Source organism: Trachymyrmex septentrionalis, unplaced genomic scaffold (genome assembly GCF_001594115.1).
Source record: "Trachymyrmex septentrionalis isolate Tsep2-gDNA-1 unplaced genomic scaffold, Tsep1.0 scaffold83, whole genome shotgun sequence".
NCBI classification, from domain to species: Eukaryota; Metazoa; Arthropoda; class Insecta; order Hymenoptera; family Formicidae; genus Trachymyrmex; species Trachymyrmex septentrionalis.
Window position 1 is genome coordinate 962,929 of NW_017306018.1, and position 15,894 is coordinate 978,822.

Genomic DNA, 15,894 nt, shown 5'->3' on the forward strand with positions numbered 1-15,894 from the left:
ATATATATATATATAATATTTTCTTAATCAATTTACTATTGATTATAATTGTAAATGTTATAAAAAATTTATATAGTATTATTGTTAATAATACGTAAATTGTTCGTTGCAACGTTTATTTTAGATAATAAACAGACGAATTTTCATTAAGTCGTTAAAATTAAAATTGTTGGGACAAGTGAATAATTAATAATAAAATTGTACATATCATCTTTATGACAGAAAAGAAGTTGAACTGAAATCATAGAACTATATATCTATAATATGTACGATTGTATATATGTCATAGTTAAAGTGTTAACTTTAGTAAATGTATACATCTGCAAGTGTAGTACTAGTCAATGTATACTATACGTAAATGTATACATTGACTACAGCAAACTACAGTAAGTATATACATTCACTGAATTAACATTAACACTTTGTGACTGTGATATATATAGAAAATAGAATATCAAAATAAAATAAAAATTTACTAATTAAATTAAAAGCTGTTAAATCATTTATGAATGTGTAAACTCACGTGTCATTTTTTAATAATGTTTTAACTCTTGTCATTTAATATTTATGTAAAATATAAATATTAAAATAAATATTAAAATATATTATATTTTGTTAATAAACAAATACTTTATCTATATATTCTGTAACTTAAATTCAAAATTTAATTAAATCTGAATAAAAAAATCTTATACATAATTATATTAATTAACACTTTACTTTTTCTCAATATATATATTATTCTTCTAAAATGTCAAATATTTTGTTTAGCTGTTACATCATTTAAAAATAAAATGAGATTTAAATATTTAATTAACTTACATTATACTCTTTTATACTTCAAATGAATAAAGTAATTTAAAAAACAAAAAAAAAGCTAAAGAATGTGATGGTTAGAAACATTTGATTCGTAATATCTTTCTAAATTCCCTAATTATTAAATTGGTGATATATAAATATCTAGGTGTTATCTAAAGTCTTTGGCCAACAACACTTTTCTCTCTTCACGTTGGAAATGGTTGAAAAGCATTGAGCCGTATTGGACAATTTTAGCGCCTCAGATTGACAACACTGGTTACCATCACCCTGCTTTAACACGTTCTCTACTCTCTAGTACTTCTAGCCACACACAAAAAAACATGGCGCTTGTTTCTTCAAGAATGATGTTTAATCCCGGTAAGTGTAAAATACGTAATACAAGACATGTTCACGATAGACAGAATTTTAAGGCGAATTTTTGCCGATCGTTTTAACACTTTTCTACCGAAACATGTTTAAACCTGTTATTATATACGATTATATATATACGTTGCAGAAGAGATGAGGTTAAGTGCAGATAGTAATAAAATGTTTGTTTTTTCATCACGCAAATCTTTCTGTTTCAGTGTTAAAACAGACTCTTAAGCAAGTTATCTTCGCCAAGCAACTGCTAAAATGTGTAAGTGGATGGTTGTCATGAACAATTCCTTAACTCTGGATTTATGGTCAACAATGGCGATTCTCAATAATCGTATAATGCTGATACTATTTCTTCTTCTCTTTTTATAATGTTGATTCTACAATAAAACGGTAGTCGGAAATCTTAAGTCTTAATCTAAATAGGTGATAATTTCTAGCATCTACAAGTTAATTGTAGAACAAATTGTTTAGCTCGACTAATAGAAAGGAAAAAAGTTTAATTTGGCCAGTCTTAAGAAAATTGATAGTCTTAGAGTACTATTTTATTTATGCGTTTTTGTCATATGACAAATGTATACAGGATAGTGAGGCTCTGGATCTCTCTATCCCATAGTTAATTGACAGCCTCAAAAAATTTATGGTATAACAATCACACAATTACATATTCTACAATAAGTTATTAGTGATAAATCAGAAGTCAGAAGCTAGAAATTGACAAATCAAAGTCATTCAATTATTCTTCTCACATTTGACTATAATTGGTTAATTTCTAGCATCTGATTTCTGATTTATTACTAATAGTTTATTGTAGAATCATAAGATTTAGGATTACCAACTCATTGTAGAATCAGCTTAAGAACTTTTTATATATTAGTTCTTAAATTGCTATTTATGAAAATTTGATTGTAAATGAGCACTACTTTGATCAATATTTTCATAAAAATTACAATGTTTTTATATTACATGTTAAAATATGTATGGAGTGGCATACGGACCCTTAAAGTGTTACAAGTTGTGTAACTACATATCATTTTTGAAAAGCAATTGTGTTTACGTCAATTAATTTATTTTATTGTTTTATGCATAAAGGTATTAAGGTATGTTTATCAAAAAATTAGTATGTACAAGATATTTAATATTTTATGTGCTAGAATAAAGTACTACATCTTGTAATTAATTTTTTAATATTTGTACTTTAATGCTTTTGTCCAGAATAATATAGTGATCTTTCGACTTCGAAAAATTGATTTTTTTTTGTTTTATCATTATTACTCCCCCTTAAAATCATTCAATTTTTGTTTGAACACATTTTTAATTCAATGCATACTTTCAGGGATAATACTTGTAACATTTTAAATGCATCACTCTGTACATAGTTTGATTTTACTAATTTTTTTATTTTTATATTTCATTAATTTATTGTCTTTAACATAAATACGTTCATATATTGGCCATCTTTTGGTATATACTGCCAGTATGAAAATGTATAGTAATGTGAACTATAGATTTTAGTATTGGCAGTATACATACCTATATATCGAAATGCAGTCATTGTTTCGGTGTTACAAAAATGATATAATTTCTTGCTAAATAGATTATATTTAATTTTATATCATATACTTTTTAGCAATGTCGTCAATTGAACAATCGGCTATTCCTTCCAACTGTTACCAGTCAAAGATTCTATGCTGTACGTACAGAAAAGAAGGTATTCAGCCGCGATAAACCACATTGCAATATAGGCACTATAGGTCATGTAGATCATGGCAAAACCACTCTGACAGCAGCTATTACCAAAGGTATTTATTTATTTATTTATAAGATGATTATCTGCAAATGAAGGCATAACTAACAGAAACTTGTAAATAGTCTTGTCTGAGAAGCAATTAGCAAAAGCTAAGGGATATAGTGAAATCGATAATGCTCCTGAAGAAAAGGCTCGTGGCATTACCATTAATGTCGCACATATTGAATATCAAACAGAAAATCGTCATTATGGACATACAGATTGCCCAGGTCATGCTGATTACATAAAAAATATGATAACAGGAACTGCTCAAATGGATGGCGCTATACTGGTCGTCGCTGCCACGGATGGTACAATGCCACAAACTAGAGAGCATTTGCTTCTTGCTAAACAAATTGGTATCGAGCATATCGTTGTGTTTATTAACAAGGTGTTTATTCTTATTAATATAATATAGGCGAAAGCAGCAAAGGTCAAATAATAAACGTATTAAAACTTTATTCAATATTTTCAAGGTCGATGTTGCTGATTCAGAAATGGTAGAATTAGTAGAAATGGAAGTACGAGAGTTGTTTTCTGAAATGGGTTACGACGGCGATAATATTCCAATAATAAAAGGTAGTGCGCTTTGCGCACTTGAAGGAAAAAGTCCTGAAATAGGTTCACAGACTGTTCTGCAGTTGTTAGAAACAGTAGATAAACAAATCCCGACTCCAATAAGAGAATTGGATAAACCCTTCTTACTTCCGGTAGAAAATGTATATTCTATTCCTGGTAGAGGTACCGTGGTTACTGGTAGACTAGAGCGTGGTAAAGTGAAGAAAGGGACGGATTGCGAGTTTATTGGTTATAATAAAGTTTTTAAAAGCGTAATCACAGGTATAGAAATGTTCCATCAGATATTAGAGGAAGCCCATGCCGGAGATCAACTTGGCGCTCTAGTAAAAGGTTTAAAGAGAGACGAAGTAAAAAGAGGCATGATAATGTGTAAACCTGGTTCTATGAAGGCGTACGATCACATAGAAGCGCAAGTGTACCTGTTGAGTAAACAAGAAGGTGGTAGGAAAAAACCGATTGCGAATATGATACAATTACAGATGTTTTGTAGAACGTGGGACGTTGCAGTGCAATGTTCGATAGTAGGAAAGGATTTAGCCATGCCAGGAGAAGATAGCACGTAAGATATTTGTTTTTCAAGAATTTTCTACGTTCATTTTTCTATACTCACTGTTTTTACTGCAGACTCGTACTAAAGTTGCTAAGACCAATGGTATTGGAGAAGGGACAACGTTTTACACTACGAGATGGGATGGTAACTCTAGGAACTGGTGTAATCACTAACACTCTGAAATCACTTACGGACTTCGAGCGACAGAATATTCTCGAGGGCAAAAAGGCGATATTGAAGAAGGACAAAAAAGCGCAACGAAATTAAACTCAATAAATATCTGTTACAAAATAAAGCAGAATTGTGCTGTGTAATAAAGAAAATATAAATCAGCTTAGTGAAAGTTTGATAAGATGCGCAAGATATGACCATCATAGATAATATAATAATAGACGTATACATAATTTACGTATTTAAAGAACGCATTTCGCTACATTGTAAATTGTATAATTTTAGTCATTAACAAGTATCAATTCAATTATATATATTGAGATATATATATATGTGTGTGTGCGCGCGCGCAGGATGGCCCTCGTAAGTGTTACAAGCTATTATCTCTAAAAGTATGTGTCAAATGAAAAATATATTCAGACAAAGTTTTTAACTTCGAGGGGAACATAAAATGGAACTATTGATTTGATGTTGCCAAAGTTAGGGCAAGATTAATTTGAATTTTTTTAATGACATTCCCCACTTTTCATTACATATTCTTGTAGCACACCTCAAGAGCTTTTCAAAACACTATAATAAAATATTTTTTCATGAAGTACTTTTCAAGTCGTTAGGTAAAATGTTAATGTTAACAATATTGTAACTTTCAAGCCTTGTAATAAAAATGGTGTGGGTTCTATTTAAAAATTTTAAAGTTACTTTTTATCTTAATTTTGACATGGCCACCTAAAGTCAAACCAATAGTTCCATCTTATGTCCCCCTCAAAATCATAAAACTTTTGTCTGTGAACATATTTTTCACTTGACATATACTTTCAGAGATAATAGCTTGTAACACTATGTGGGCCATTCTGTGTGTGTTTATAGAATATTGCTTTCATTCTTTCTTCAGTTTTCATGTATCTGCATTGGTAGATGTATTGTATAAGTAAAGTTTTAAATAAACAAACCATTAAATTAGTAAAATGGATTACACGAATTAATATGAATCTGAAGGCATTGTAGCTTCAAAAACAGTTTGATAATTTATTAAAGTTCATACATCAGCGTGATACAATCTGCTTCAAGCAGAACAATGAAACACTATTAGAAGTATACAAGAATTAAATATACATGTTGCAATGTGTTATTCCCAGTTCCTTTCTATGTTAGATATTCAGCGGTGTAATGTATTTTTTCTATCAGATTTCTCGATTAATGGGAATGGATTTCAAAGGAAAAGGTTAACAATTTCACACTCCTAACACAGAACGGATTTCCTTGTGTAGAAAAAAAACAATTCATATAATTTAAGTTGAACAAATCATACATACATCTTTTGCTTATAAAAATAGCAAACAGTCCTTGTCGAAACGGGACAGACGCAACAGGTTACGAATCTGTTTCACTTCAATCTCGAAACATTCTTTCTATTAAAATAGAAGACTACACCACGGGAGATGCTTACTCACGAAAGATGGTCGCTCTCTCAACATTCGTACCTTTCAATTTACACACTAGTAAGTTTCTTAAGCAGTTTCATCAAGAAAGTGTATATATGGCATAAGGTAGTTTTTTTTAATGATACTTCAGTCCAGTTTTATTTTGCTGTCCATACTTAAGTATGTAAACAGTGACTTCTAATATTAATTTTGTAAATATCGCAAGATTCTTTCTCATAAATTAATCACTGCATACTGATCTACTATGTTCAATCGAGAGCAAACGTGTTATCTTGTTCTATCGTAGCGAGATTGAAGTGACTTGCACCGTCTTTAGCGATTGACCGATTAGCCAATTGCTATAGAAAATGTATCTGGATTTACAAGAAGACGCATTTGATGCCAGTGCAGTTCTATTTGCTACATTTGAACTTGACAGCATTTTGCTCACAATTTTATCCGTTTCAGAATTGGCAGTTTTTATCTATACTTTGTGTTAGGAAAGTATGAAAATAAAACAAAAATAAAAAACACATGATGTTACTTTTTATATGCCTTAAAGTGGGTTAGCGTGATTGTGTTTAATATACAGCACGCCTTACACAATTCCATTTCTTATGTATATATGTACATACACACGCACGCACGCACGCACATCTATACAAACGAGCGAATCTGAAAATGTAATGAATTCTTTTTCGGTTGTTTCATATTACGTTGTATCAGCTTCAATCAGCTGGGTTCTATGAATTCGTATCACAAGTCATTTCCGCAGTTTCACCATTATTTTATTCTGTTTCTAATTTACGTGATAATATATCACCATTATTACATAAGAATTTTATAAAATCTAAACATTCAAGTGCACATCGCATACACAATCACACACATGTTGCGCATTCCGTATTACAACGTATTTAAGCGACCCGTCTTTAAGGCTATACATGTAACATGCAAATTCACAGAAGTTGAGTGCCAGCATAAAGCATCGAACTAAATATTGCATGTAAATTATATTTTTCTTAAAGAAAGAATCTTCGACTTCTATGAAGATGTACGAGTGCGCGATACGACCACGGAGCACCCTATAATAGGCCTTACTCTCTGTAAAGACCATCCCCAATGTGTTAAATAAACTAAAGATCTTCATCATCCTCTGGTAATGCTGTTTCTTGAGCTTCTTTAAGATCTTTCTCAATTTGTTGCTGCCATTGTGGATCCATAGTGACTTCCGGTGGCAGCAGCGCAGGCATAGCGACGAATTCGAGGTTTGGATCTCCAATCAACTTGCGTGCTAACCATAGGAAAGGTTTCTCAAAGTTGTAATTACTTTTTGCACTGATATCGTAGTACTGTAAACATAAAAATTATATATTTTATACACCTTGTAAAATTATACAGTGTCTCAGTATTTAACGGACGAACCTACAGGAGCATTTTACAAATGGAAATTTAAAAAAAATGTTATATGAAATTTTGCCAGAAATGCTTTATTGCATAAATAAATATTGCATAAACAAAATATGAAACAACGGATTTACCATTACGTATAATAGGAAAGTGTATATTTCGTTGAAAAGTGCTTATCTCGTGTATATTCACATCATATATATTATGTTTAAGGGAGTATATATACCTAGACGCGTTAAAAAAACAAAATCTATAGGAGCATTTATACTGGCTGCAACTGCATGCCATAATCTGTAAGAATTGATTAATTACAGTCGAGTATCCCTCTCTTACAGTCGACTGAGAATACTAGATTGGTCAACTTTTCAAATTACGGCATACAATTATGGTCAGTATAAATGCTTCTTAACTTTACAAATTTTTGTAGAAAAAAATAGAGAAGCTGTTTGTCCCATTATAAAGATCATACTTTTTTCTATTTCACATTTAAAATTTATTAAAAATAATTAAAAAATGTGTTGTTATTTAATATCTTTTAAATCATGTTTTGAAAAAAAATGGATTTTGTGGTAACCACTGCTGTTTCTATAAAAAAACTAAAAGCAGTGCGAGTTTCAAAAGTTGAAACGTAGATCTATCATCTTCACATAGCTATTTATTAAAATAAAATATTGTGTATATTTGACCAACTGCCATTTTACTCAAATATAATATTTTAGAAACTGATTACGTCAAGAAAAAAGTACACCTATGTTTCAACTTGTAGCATTGTTCTCGGACAATTTTTTTTATGGGAGCAGCAGTGATCATCACAAATCTCATTTTTTCAAAATATGACTTGGAAAAAAGTGAATAGCGATTTTAATAAAATTCAAACATAAAATATAAAAAATATAATCTTTATAATGGAACAAATATGACTTCTCTATCTCATTTCGTTTTTTTCGCAAAAAATTCATAAAATTTTGTTTTTATGCACCTAAGTGCTCCTTTAAAGATAGTGAATATGAGTGCACACACAAGATAAATACATTCGAGCTTTCTATAGACAAAATATACATTTTCATATTCTGCACAATAGAAACTCCATTGTTTCATGTTCCATTTTAATATTTGCTTATAACTTTATAACAAAATATTTCTAGCCAAATTATATATTCCATTTTTTTTCTTATTTCCACTTATAAACTATGCTCCTGTAGTTTATCTGTTAAATCCTAAGACACTCTGTACAGACAATACTGATAATAAGATTTTCAGATTAAAGGGACAGTACAATGTCTCCACTTTACCATCAGACCTCTGAATCATCATTGAAAGATTAATAAAAGGATGAACAAAATTTGAAGGATGTACAAGAAAAATAGATATACAGTTAATAATGTTATTTGCATATAAAAATACCTGGAGATTCTTCTTCCTATGAAACACAATGCTCTTAGCCTTGACTTTTCTATCCTTGATGTCGACTTTATTACCACAAAGGACAATAGGTATGTTTTCACAGACACGGACCAGATCCCTATGCCAGTTGGGCACGTTTTTGTACGTTACTCTGGATGTAACATCAAACATGATAACGGCACACTGACCCTGAATGTAGTAGCCATCGCGAAGGCCACCAAATTTCTCTTGACCAGCCGTATCCCAGACGTTGAAGCGGATCGGTCCACGATTAGTGTGAAAGATCAACGGATGGACCTCGACTCCTAGAGTGGCAACATACTTCTTCTCAAATTCACCGGTCAAGTGCCGTTTGACGAAGGTGGTCTTGCCAGTACCACCGTCGCCGACCAGTACGCACTTGAAGGTGGGCATATCAGGTTCATTTGCCATTTTGACGATTAATTTTTCGTGAGCTCACTCAAAATCAGGAACACACAACTCTGCAATGCGAGAAATTACATTAGATAGACCTAGGATATATTTAGTGTTTGCAATTTTCCTTGTTTATTTGATAGACAAGAATAAACTATAAACTGATGCTTGTAGCGTGTTAGTGTGAAAATGGTATGCACCCCTAGTCTGATGATCGTGTTTAAACGAGTTCAAAAAAAAACACAGAGCAGTATGCACGCACGCGGCAAGGACTTTATGCGCAAAGACTCTGAGCAGCCGCTCTTCTACAGGAACGCTTGGGAGATCGATTGGGATGCGGTCCGAGAGGGAGAGGGAGGGAGAAAGGAGAGAAAGAGAAAAAGAGAGAGACGTGGTCGGGAAAACTAGCGATCTCGCGTTTGAAAAGAGACCGTGGAAAATCCGGTTATGCGACTATCAGGGATTTGCGCAATAACGATGCTCAACGAATATTTAGCGCCGCGGTGATCGACGACAAAAAGGATCGGAGCAAAAGACTTTTTTGGATCGTAGACCCGGTCTAATCGAAGGGAGACCGAGGGGGTTGCCTTACCGCGCCGGCGGGGAATGGCGCCCGGCGTATTGTGGTATTGTTCAGAATTTTCCCTCGCGATTTCTTTCAACGACCGGCTTGCCGCGACGCAACTTTTTCGCGCGTGACAATCGCAACAACATCGCTTCGTTGTTGTTACTTGCGTAGAGGTCAGACGGCGCGAAATTTCCCGGGTACGCGATGATGTACGTGAAAATGAACGGTAACACTTACCGTGCTGCACAGTCGTTATGGCTCACTATGGCGCTCCTCTGGGCGGTCAACTCAACGTATATCGTGCCTACCGTGGTCGAATGGAGGCGATGTCACTTTACTGATTCGTCAAATTGAAGGGGCGTAAAGACGATCGTTTGAAGGGTCGAGATCGACGGGAAAAAATCAAATTCGATTTTTCGCGTGTAGAAATTCTTCCAGCAGCACGTGATAACTTTGACGAACTGCACGATTTCACTCTCGACTGACGCAGGTTTGGTCAGCTCGCCGCTCGGGCTGCAGGAAACGCGGAAACGCGCGTAGTGACATCTGTATTTAGCGCAACCATGCGGTTGCTTCGAGACCTCCTCTAATGCACGCAAAATATCAGAAACTCTCTAATAATTGAGCCTAAACTACAGTAATATGCTCTTTGTTTCCTATTTCAAACTCTTTATCATTTCTTATTTCTTGCCTTTTTGTCTCTTACTTAATTTTTTATTTTTCTGTGACCGAGAAGTTGAACTTCCAGAAGTCAAGAAACACCGAAATGCGATTGTCGATAAAATGGACGCAACGAAGGAAAATGCATGAGATAAAAAACACGGAATAGAAAGCAAAGAACCATTATAGATTAGGCTTTAGAGTGTGGATATGAAACAGTCACTTAATTTCGACACCGTCGAGATATTATTAAAGACTGTTAATAACCTTGAGTAAATTTTTAATTAATTGTTACTACTTAAAAGAGCGTTGATATTATCGACAATTGATATAAATTTGTGGTACCGAGAAGATAGCCGCTTTGCCGGCTTGAACTTGTCCATCGACGAGACTACTATTTAAAGATCATCGGCCCTGGAGCAAATTTTCGTGACTATTAGGAGCTCCGCACAATAGAAGGAACAGGGAACAGACTAGGAATTTCAACCTATCAGAAATCATATATTATGATAGGTTGAAATTCTTATTCTCTATTCTCTGGTCCGGTTTCTTTTATTGTGCGAAGCCCCTAAGAATTTCGACCTATCAGAAACTGTGTATTCCACAATATATGATTTTTGATAGGTTAAAATTCTTATTCTCTGTTCCCTATTCCTTTGATTGTGCGGAGCCCTTTAAGGTTGCTGCACACAAAATTCCGCAACAGTGGCCTAGTTTCCACCGAGAGTTTGAACCTCTGAGTACAAGCACTAGTCAAAGGCTCCAACTGCCACCTTACCTGTGATCCAAGTGCTCTCTGGGTTAATTTGGAGCATGCGACGCGGACAAACCTTTTATTAATCTAGTGACTTTACCCTTAACTTATGCACTAGTTCACAGAACTAGTTCAGAATTCTTCGAAAAAGAACAGACCTCGTGATAGCACGTATCTGCGACTGCAGTGTACAGAGTACCAGTACCAGAATACATCATTTCGGTATCCTTCATACGTGTCCGTCCGTCGCTGTGTCCTGTGTCTCCTCATCTGTGTTGTTGCTCCTAAAAGTTGCGCTACGGCATACATTACAAAATCTATATGGAGATTGTCCGCCGTCACCGTGTCTCACTCGTGGGATCTCCTCTTGTTCGTGCATACGCGTAAAGGGAGCCCGGCCGGTCGGCGCGCCTCGTTTAGGAACTGATAACCATGTATCGAAGACAGCAGTTTCTCTGCTTGCTGGCGCTTGGCCTTTTCGTGCTGTCGGCCCTCGCCGATGAGCACACGCACATCGTGAGTATATCCTGACGACGCCTACCTGTGACACGTCGTTCCAGCAAGATATACGCGCGGAAGCCATGAAATGTCAGGTTGCCTGCGACCTGCTGTTGGCATTTAAAGGCCAAACATCGCGCCAAAGACACGTCTTTTTATGTTAACTTTCTTTCTTCTCCCTCTCTCGTTCTGTATTCATATTGAATTACCACATCGAAACGAATATCTGCTTTACTTAAATTTGTATCAGAATGAAACTGTTTATCATTGTACCTAAATACTATTAATAAATTCCATCTCAATTCCAATTTAACTGTATTCCTATTGTATTACGTTGCATTCAATCCTTTTCTCTTATCATATTCTATATTTCAATGAATTCTATTTTATAACGTAGTTCTATTTCTCAATTGTATTCTATTCTTCAACTCTTGCTATAACCACATGCTATAATTGATGCTTTAGAAATATGACATAAGTCAGCTAGAAATAGAGAGTATCTTAAAGATGAATTTATTATTTGTTTTCAGTATGAGGATGGCGATGAGGTTGTGCTATGGATGAGCACTGTAGGACCGTACCACAATCGTCAAGAGACGTATTCTTATTATTCCCTACCCTTTTGTACAGGTACCAAGAATGTTATCAATCATTATCACGAGACCTTGGCAGAGGCTCTACAGGGCATTGAGTTGAAGTTCAGTGGTTTAGAAATTGAATTCAAAGGTATGCACATGTGACTAATATATATTTACAATTGACATTGATTCAAACATTTTTTCATTTATGTTGCTTGAAGTTCCCTAAAATTATTTTACTTAAAATGAGATAAGTACATTCATTGGTTGGAGAAAAAGAAAAATGTTCTATATGTAAAAAGTATAAGCAACATAAACAGACCTATAATTGTTCAACCAGTATTATTCAATCAAAAGTCTGTTTTTTATTTTTACATTAAACTACAATTTTGGATTAAAATTTTTGTTTTTTTCAAATATTGAACATATACCTATTTTATTTTGAGTTTCCATAGTATATATTAGCTATAGAAAATGGATCCTAAAAATGTACAAAGTATAAAAGCATGAAGATCTAATGTGATATTTCAGAGGATATCTCGAAAACAGAATACTGCCAGATAAGTTTAAACGAAGAAAGTCAGAAAGCGTTTGCATATGCAATAAAGAATCAGTATTGGTATCAGATGTATATTGATGATTTACCAATATGGGGTAAGTGTTTTTTATTGCGTGTATCAAGGCAGTACAGACAACTGAACCATTATGTTACAGGTGTTGTAGGAGAGATGGAAAACAATGACGGAGTTTCAGTATCAGATTCCTATTATATTTGGACACATAAAAAGTTTGATATCGGATACAACGGTAAACAAATAGTGGATGTTAATCTGACCAGTGACAACAGAGTGAAACTGGTGCAAGGCGCGCGTATACCTTTTAGCTATGAAATTAATTGGAAGAAGAGTAATATCAAATTTGAGGATAGATTCGACAAGTATCTGGATCCTAACTTTTTTCAACATAGAGTAAGTTTGTATAACATTTTTAGACATAACTAATACAAAACGTGGAGAGTATTAGTGTATGCACTGTATAAACTACAATTCTTTTTTTTTTTTTTTTTTCAGATACACTGGTTTAGCATTTTCAACAGTTTCATGATGGTAATTTTCCTCGTCGGGCTTGTTTCAATGATTTTGATGCGTACTTTAAGAAAGGATTATGCTAGATATAGTAGAGATGAAGAGATGGACGACATGGAGAGAGATTTGGGCGATGAGTATGGTTGGAAACAGGTGCATGGAGACGTGTTTAGGCCTGCGAGTCATGCTATGTTCTTTTCAGCTCTCATAGGTGCAGGCTATCAGGTACAAACATTATCTCTATTGCTGGTATTTCATTATCTCTATTGCTGGTAAGTCTGTTCTTATTTTAAGAGCGCTTCAAGTAATGTCTTAAGATGCAGCTCCGTGATTGGCTTATGACATCTTAACACTGTACTTGAGAGGTTTTAAGACTCCTGAGTAGTCGTTTTGAACCGTAACTGCAGAAGCATGAAATAACACATTTTTTATTATGTGGCATTTGTAAATAAAAACAATTTGGGTAAAATAAAAGTATGGTAGTGTCGCTATGCTTAGCTTAGCGCCGGGACACTATCGTATCTCCAGGTAATGAGATCGCTTTAAAACATTAATTATTAGATATATTGTAAAAGTGAACTACTCGGGAGCCTTAAATATAAAAATTGACTATTCTACTGGTCTATATTTTAATTTCTTAAAATAAAAGAATAGAAAAAAATTGTGTTTCCATTTTTGTATGTAAAGGTCACAGTGGTGGTGTTGAGCGTAATTATCTTTGCTATCTTGGGTGAGCTTTATACAGAACGTGGTTCAATGTTGTCAACGGCAATATTTGTATATGCTGCCACATCGCCCATTAACGGTTATGCGGGTGGTGGACTGTACGCACGGATGGGTGGACGTGTGTGGATCAAACAAATGATCTTCAGCGCTTTTATGTTACCACTCATGGTCTGTGGTACTGCTTTCTTTATCAATTTCATCGCCATGTATTACCACGCCAGCAGAGCAATACCTTTCGGATCCATGGTTGGTGACTGCATATTCAAATTCGATCGTTCCCGCTGCTTTTACATTCCATGTCAATTCATGTCAATTGTATATGCGCAGGTTGCGGTGACATGTATCTGCATATTTGTGATATTACCGCTGACACTGGTAGGTACCATTCTAGGCCGTAATCTCGCTGGGACACCTGACGCTCCGTGCCGTGTAAATGCAGTGCCTCGACCAATACCCGAGAAGAAATGGTTTATGGAACCGCTAATAATCATAATGCTCGGTGGAATTCTACCCTTCGGTTCGATTTTTATTGAGATGTATGAAATAGTTTTATTGATATCTTAACGCCCATTTCCAATTTAGATTAATTTTAATTTTGACTTATTCTTTATCTTTTTTTGTAATTCTTAAAATTAGGAAAAAATGAAAAATAAGTTGAGCCGAGATTAAAATTAATCTACTTTAATGGAAATAGGCATTAGTTATTCATTTAATAGTTCGTCACATTTATCGATTATTATCATTATTTTCAGGTATTTCGTCTTTACCTCATTTTGGGCATATAAGATCTACTATGTCTATGGTTTTATGTTACTAGTATTCGTAATTCTCATGATAGTGACAGTATGCGTCACTATCGTATGTACATATTTCTTGCTGAATGCCGAAGACTATCGATGGTAAGTTTACATCGTATATACCTTGCCTTTTTCTTTCATATAACGCTAATGTTATCTGCAGGCAGTGGACGAGCTTTCTTGCAGCGGCTTCGACGGCCGGTTATGTTTACATTTATTCCTTTTACTACTTCTTCTTCAAAACTAAGTGAGTAGATATACATCTTACGGCAATATTTGCAATTCGATCGCAAATATTTGAAGTCCCATCTACATCCTTTCATGTTTTCACAGAATGTACGGTCTCTTTCAAACGGCGTTTTATTTTGGCTATATGGCATTGTTCAGCTTGGCCCTGGGTATTATGTGCGGCACAGTCGGATATATGGGCACCAATGCGTTCGTGCGAAAGATATACTCCACAGTCAAAATAGACTAAAATCACTGATTGAAATATTTGTATCATGGATCGTACAATGTAATTCCTAAAATTGTGCGCGTGCGACGCTCATTGCTCTTGAGATGAAGTATGTACTTTATTTGTCTAAAGCAGCTGTGTCACGTCACATCACGAGAGTGCAATACTTGTTTTTCAGCTTTACTTATCATCAACTCAATTAACATCTGCTTCAAAAGTGGCACACGACGTGTGTCCTTTTGTGGATATACGATTATTCTTCCAACTAAACTTACGTCGTCGCGTGTTAAACATTCAAACGACGTCTTCATCTCGTATGCGTTCGTTTCTTTTTCTTTTCACTTATTTTACTATTCGCTATAAGTAAAGATACGCTGTAAACGGATCCTACTGTACTGGTATGCGTGCGCGTGTTGCAAATGCAGTCACCTGTCGATAATAAAATAATTGTAAATGTTAGAGTCGAGCTAATCTTGTATGAGTCCGAGCTATTATAAGAACAAAACTTCCGCAATCGTACAATTGAATGTTGTTTTCATATATTTTTTATGATCCATGCCGCTAAAGAGAATTGTAATAATATATATATATTTATTTAATAATGTAATATATATATATATATATGCATATATACAGTGTTCCATTTTAAATGATGACCTTAAATATATCTTGATCAATGCATTTTAGGAAAAACTGTCAGACAAAAGTTTTATGACTTTGAAGAGAACATAAGATGGTACCATTGGTTTGATATTGAATGGCAAAGCCAAGGCTAAGGCAAGGTCCCTTCGAATTTTTAAAATAGAACTTTTTATTTTTCATTCCATATTCTCGTAGCTTACGTTATAACAATGATA

At 34.3% G+C, this 15,894-nt stretch overlaps 3 protein-coding genes across 5 annotated transcripts in view; 2 read left to right on the forward strand and 1 right to left on the reverse strand.

The window, feature by feature from the left end:
* The window catches only part of LOC108755046 (elongation factor Tu, mitochondrial-like), a 6,937-nt gene extending 314 nt beyond the window's left edge, over window positions 1–6,623 (forward strand). Inside the window, 6 exon segments of the mRNA XM_018497783.1 lie at window positions 965–1,176; window positions 1,386–1,438; window positions 2,807–2,978; window positions 3,049–3,356; window positions 3,442–4,103; window positions 4,169–6,623. Of these exon segments, the coding sequence (XP_018353285.1) occupies window positions 965–1,176; window positions 1,386–1,438; window positions 2,807–2,978; window positions 3,049–3,356; window positions 3,442–4,103; window positions 4,169–4,361 (1,600 nt within the window). The 3' untranslated portion in view covers window positions 4,362–6,623.
* On the reverse strand, window positions 5,817–9,991 carry LOC108755044 (GTP-binding nuclear protein Ran). Of its 3 annotated transcripts, none has more exons than XM_018497778.1 (3): window positions 9,720–9,991; window positions 8,501–8,982; window positions 5,817–7,038 (listed from the first exon to the last, which is right to left on the reverse strand). In XM_018497778.1, the coding sequence occupies exons 2-3, from the start codon at window positions 8,930–8,932 to the stop codon at window positions 6,823–6,825; spliced, it is 648 nt and encodes a 215-aa protein (XP_018353280.1). In that variant the 5' UTR covers window positions 8,933–8,982; window positions 9,720–9,991; the 3' UTR covers window positions 5,817–6,822. The 3 variants fall into 3 exon arrangements, with proteins under 3 accessions (XP_018353280.1, XP_018353281.1, XP_018353282.1); XM_018497779.1 differs by lacking the exon at window positions 9,720–9,991 and adding an exon at window positions 9,502–9,640 and having other exon boundaries at window positions 8,501–8,980; XM_018497780.1 differs by lacking the exon at window positions 9,720–9,991 and adding an exon at window positions 9,115–9,461.
* Window positions 9,992–11,042: 1,051 nt separating this feature from the next.
* On the forward strand, window positions 11,043–15,374 carry LOC108755119 (transmembrane 9 superfamily member 3). The gene is made up of 10 exons (XM_018497942.1): window positions 11,043–11,412; window positions 11,925–12,120; window positions 12,504–12,626; window positions 12,687–12,940; window positions 13,043–13,282; window positions 13,745–14,029; window positions 14,111–14,319; window positions 14,536–14,682; window positions 14,744–14,827; window positions 14,914–15,374. Exons 1-10 carry the CDS (start codon window positions 11,329–11,331, stop codon window positions 15,056–15,058), a joined length of 1,767 nt encoding a protein of 588 aa, XP_018353444.1. The 5' UTR covers window positions 11,043–11,328; the 3' UTR covers window positions 15,059–15,374.
* The last annotated feature ends 520 nt before the right edge of the window (window positions 15,375–15,894 follow it).

Excerpts from the sequence above, each read along its gene's own strand:
- LOC108755044 (XM_018497778.1), bottom strand. The coding sequence starts at position 8,932 with ATGGCAAATGAACCTGATATGCCCACCTTCAAGTGCGTACTGGTCGGC. Across the intron at positions 7,039-8,500 it reads ATAGGAAGAAGAATCTCCAG|TACTACGATATCAGTGCAAA; the intron begins GTATTTTTATAT and ends TTATGTTTACAG.
- LOC108755119 (XM_018497942.1), top strand. The coding sequence starts at position 11,329 with ATGTATCGAAGACAGCAGTTTCTCTGCTTGCTGGCGCTTGGCCTTTTC. Across the intron at positions 14,320-14,535 it reads GGTTCGATTTTTATTGAGAT|GTATTTCGTCTTTACCTCAT; the intron begins GTATGAAATAGT and ends CATTATTTTCAG. Across the intron at positions 14,683-14,743 it reads AATGCCGAAGACTATCGATG|GCAGTGGACGAGCTTTCTTG; the intron begins GTAAGTTTACAT and ends TGTTATCTGCAG.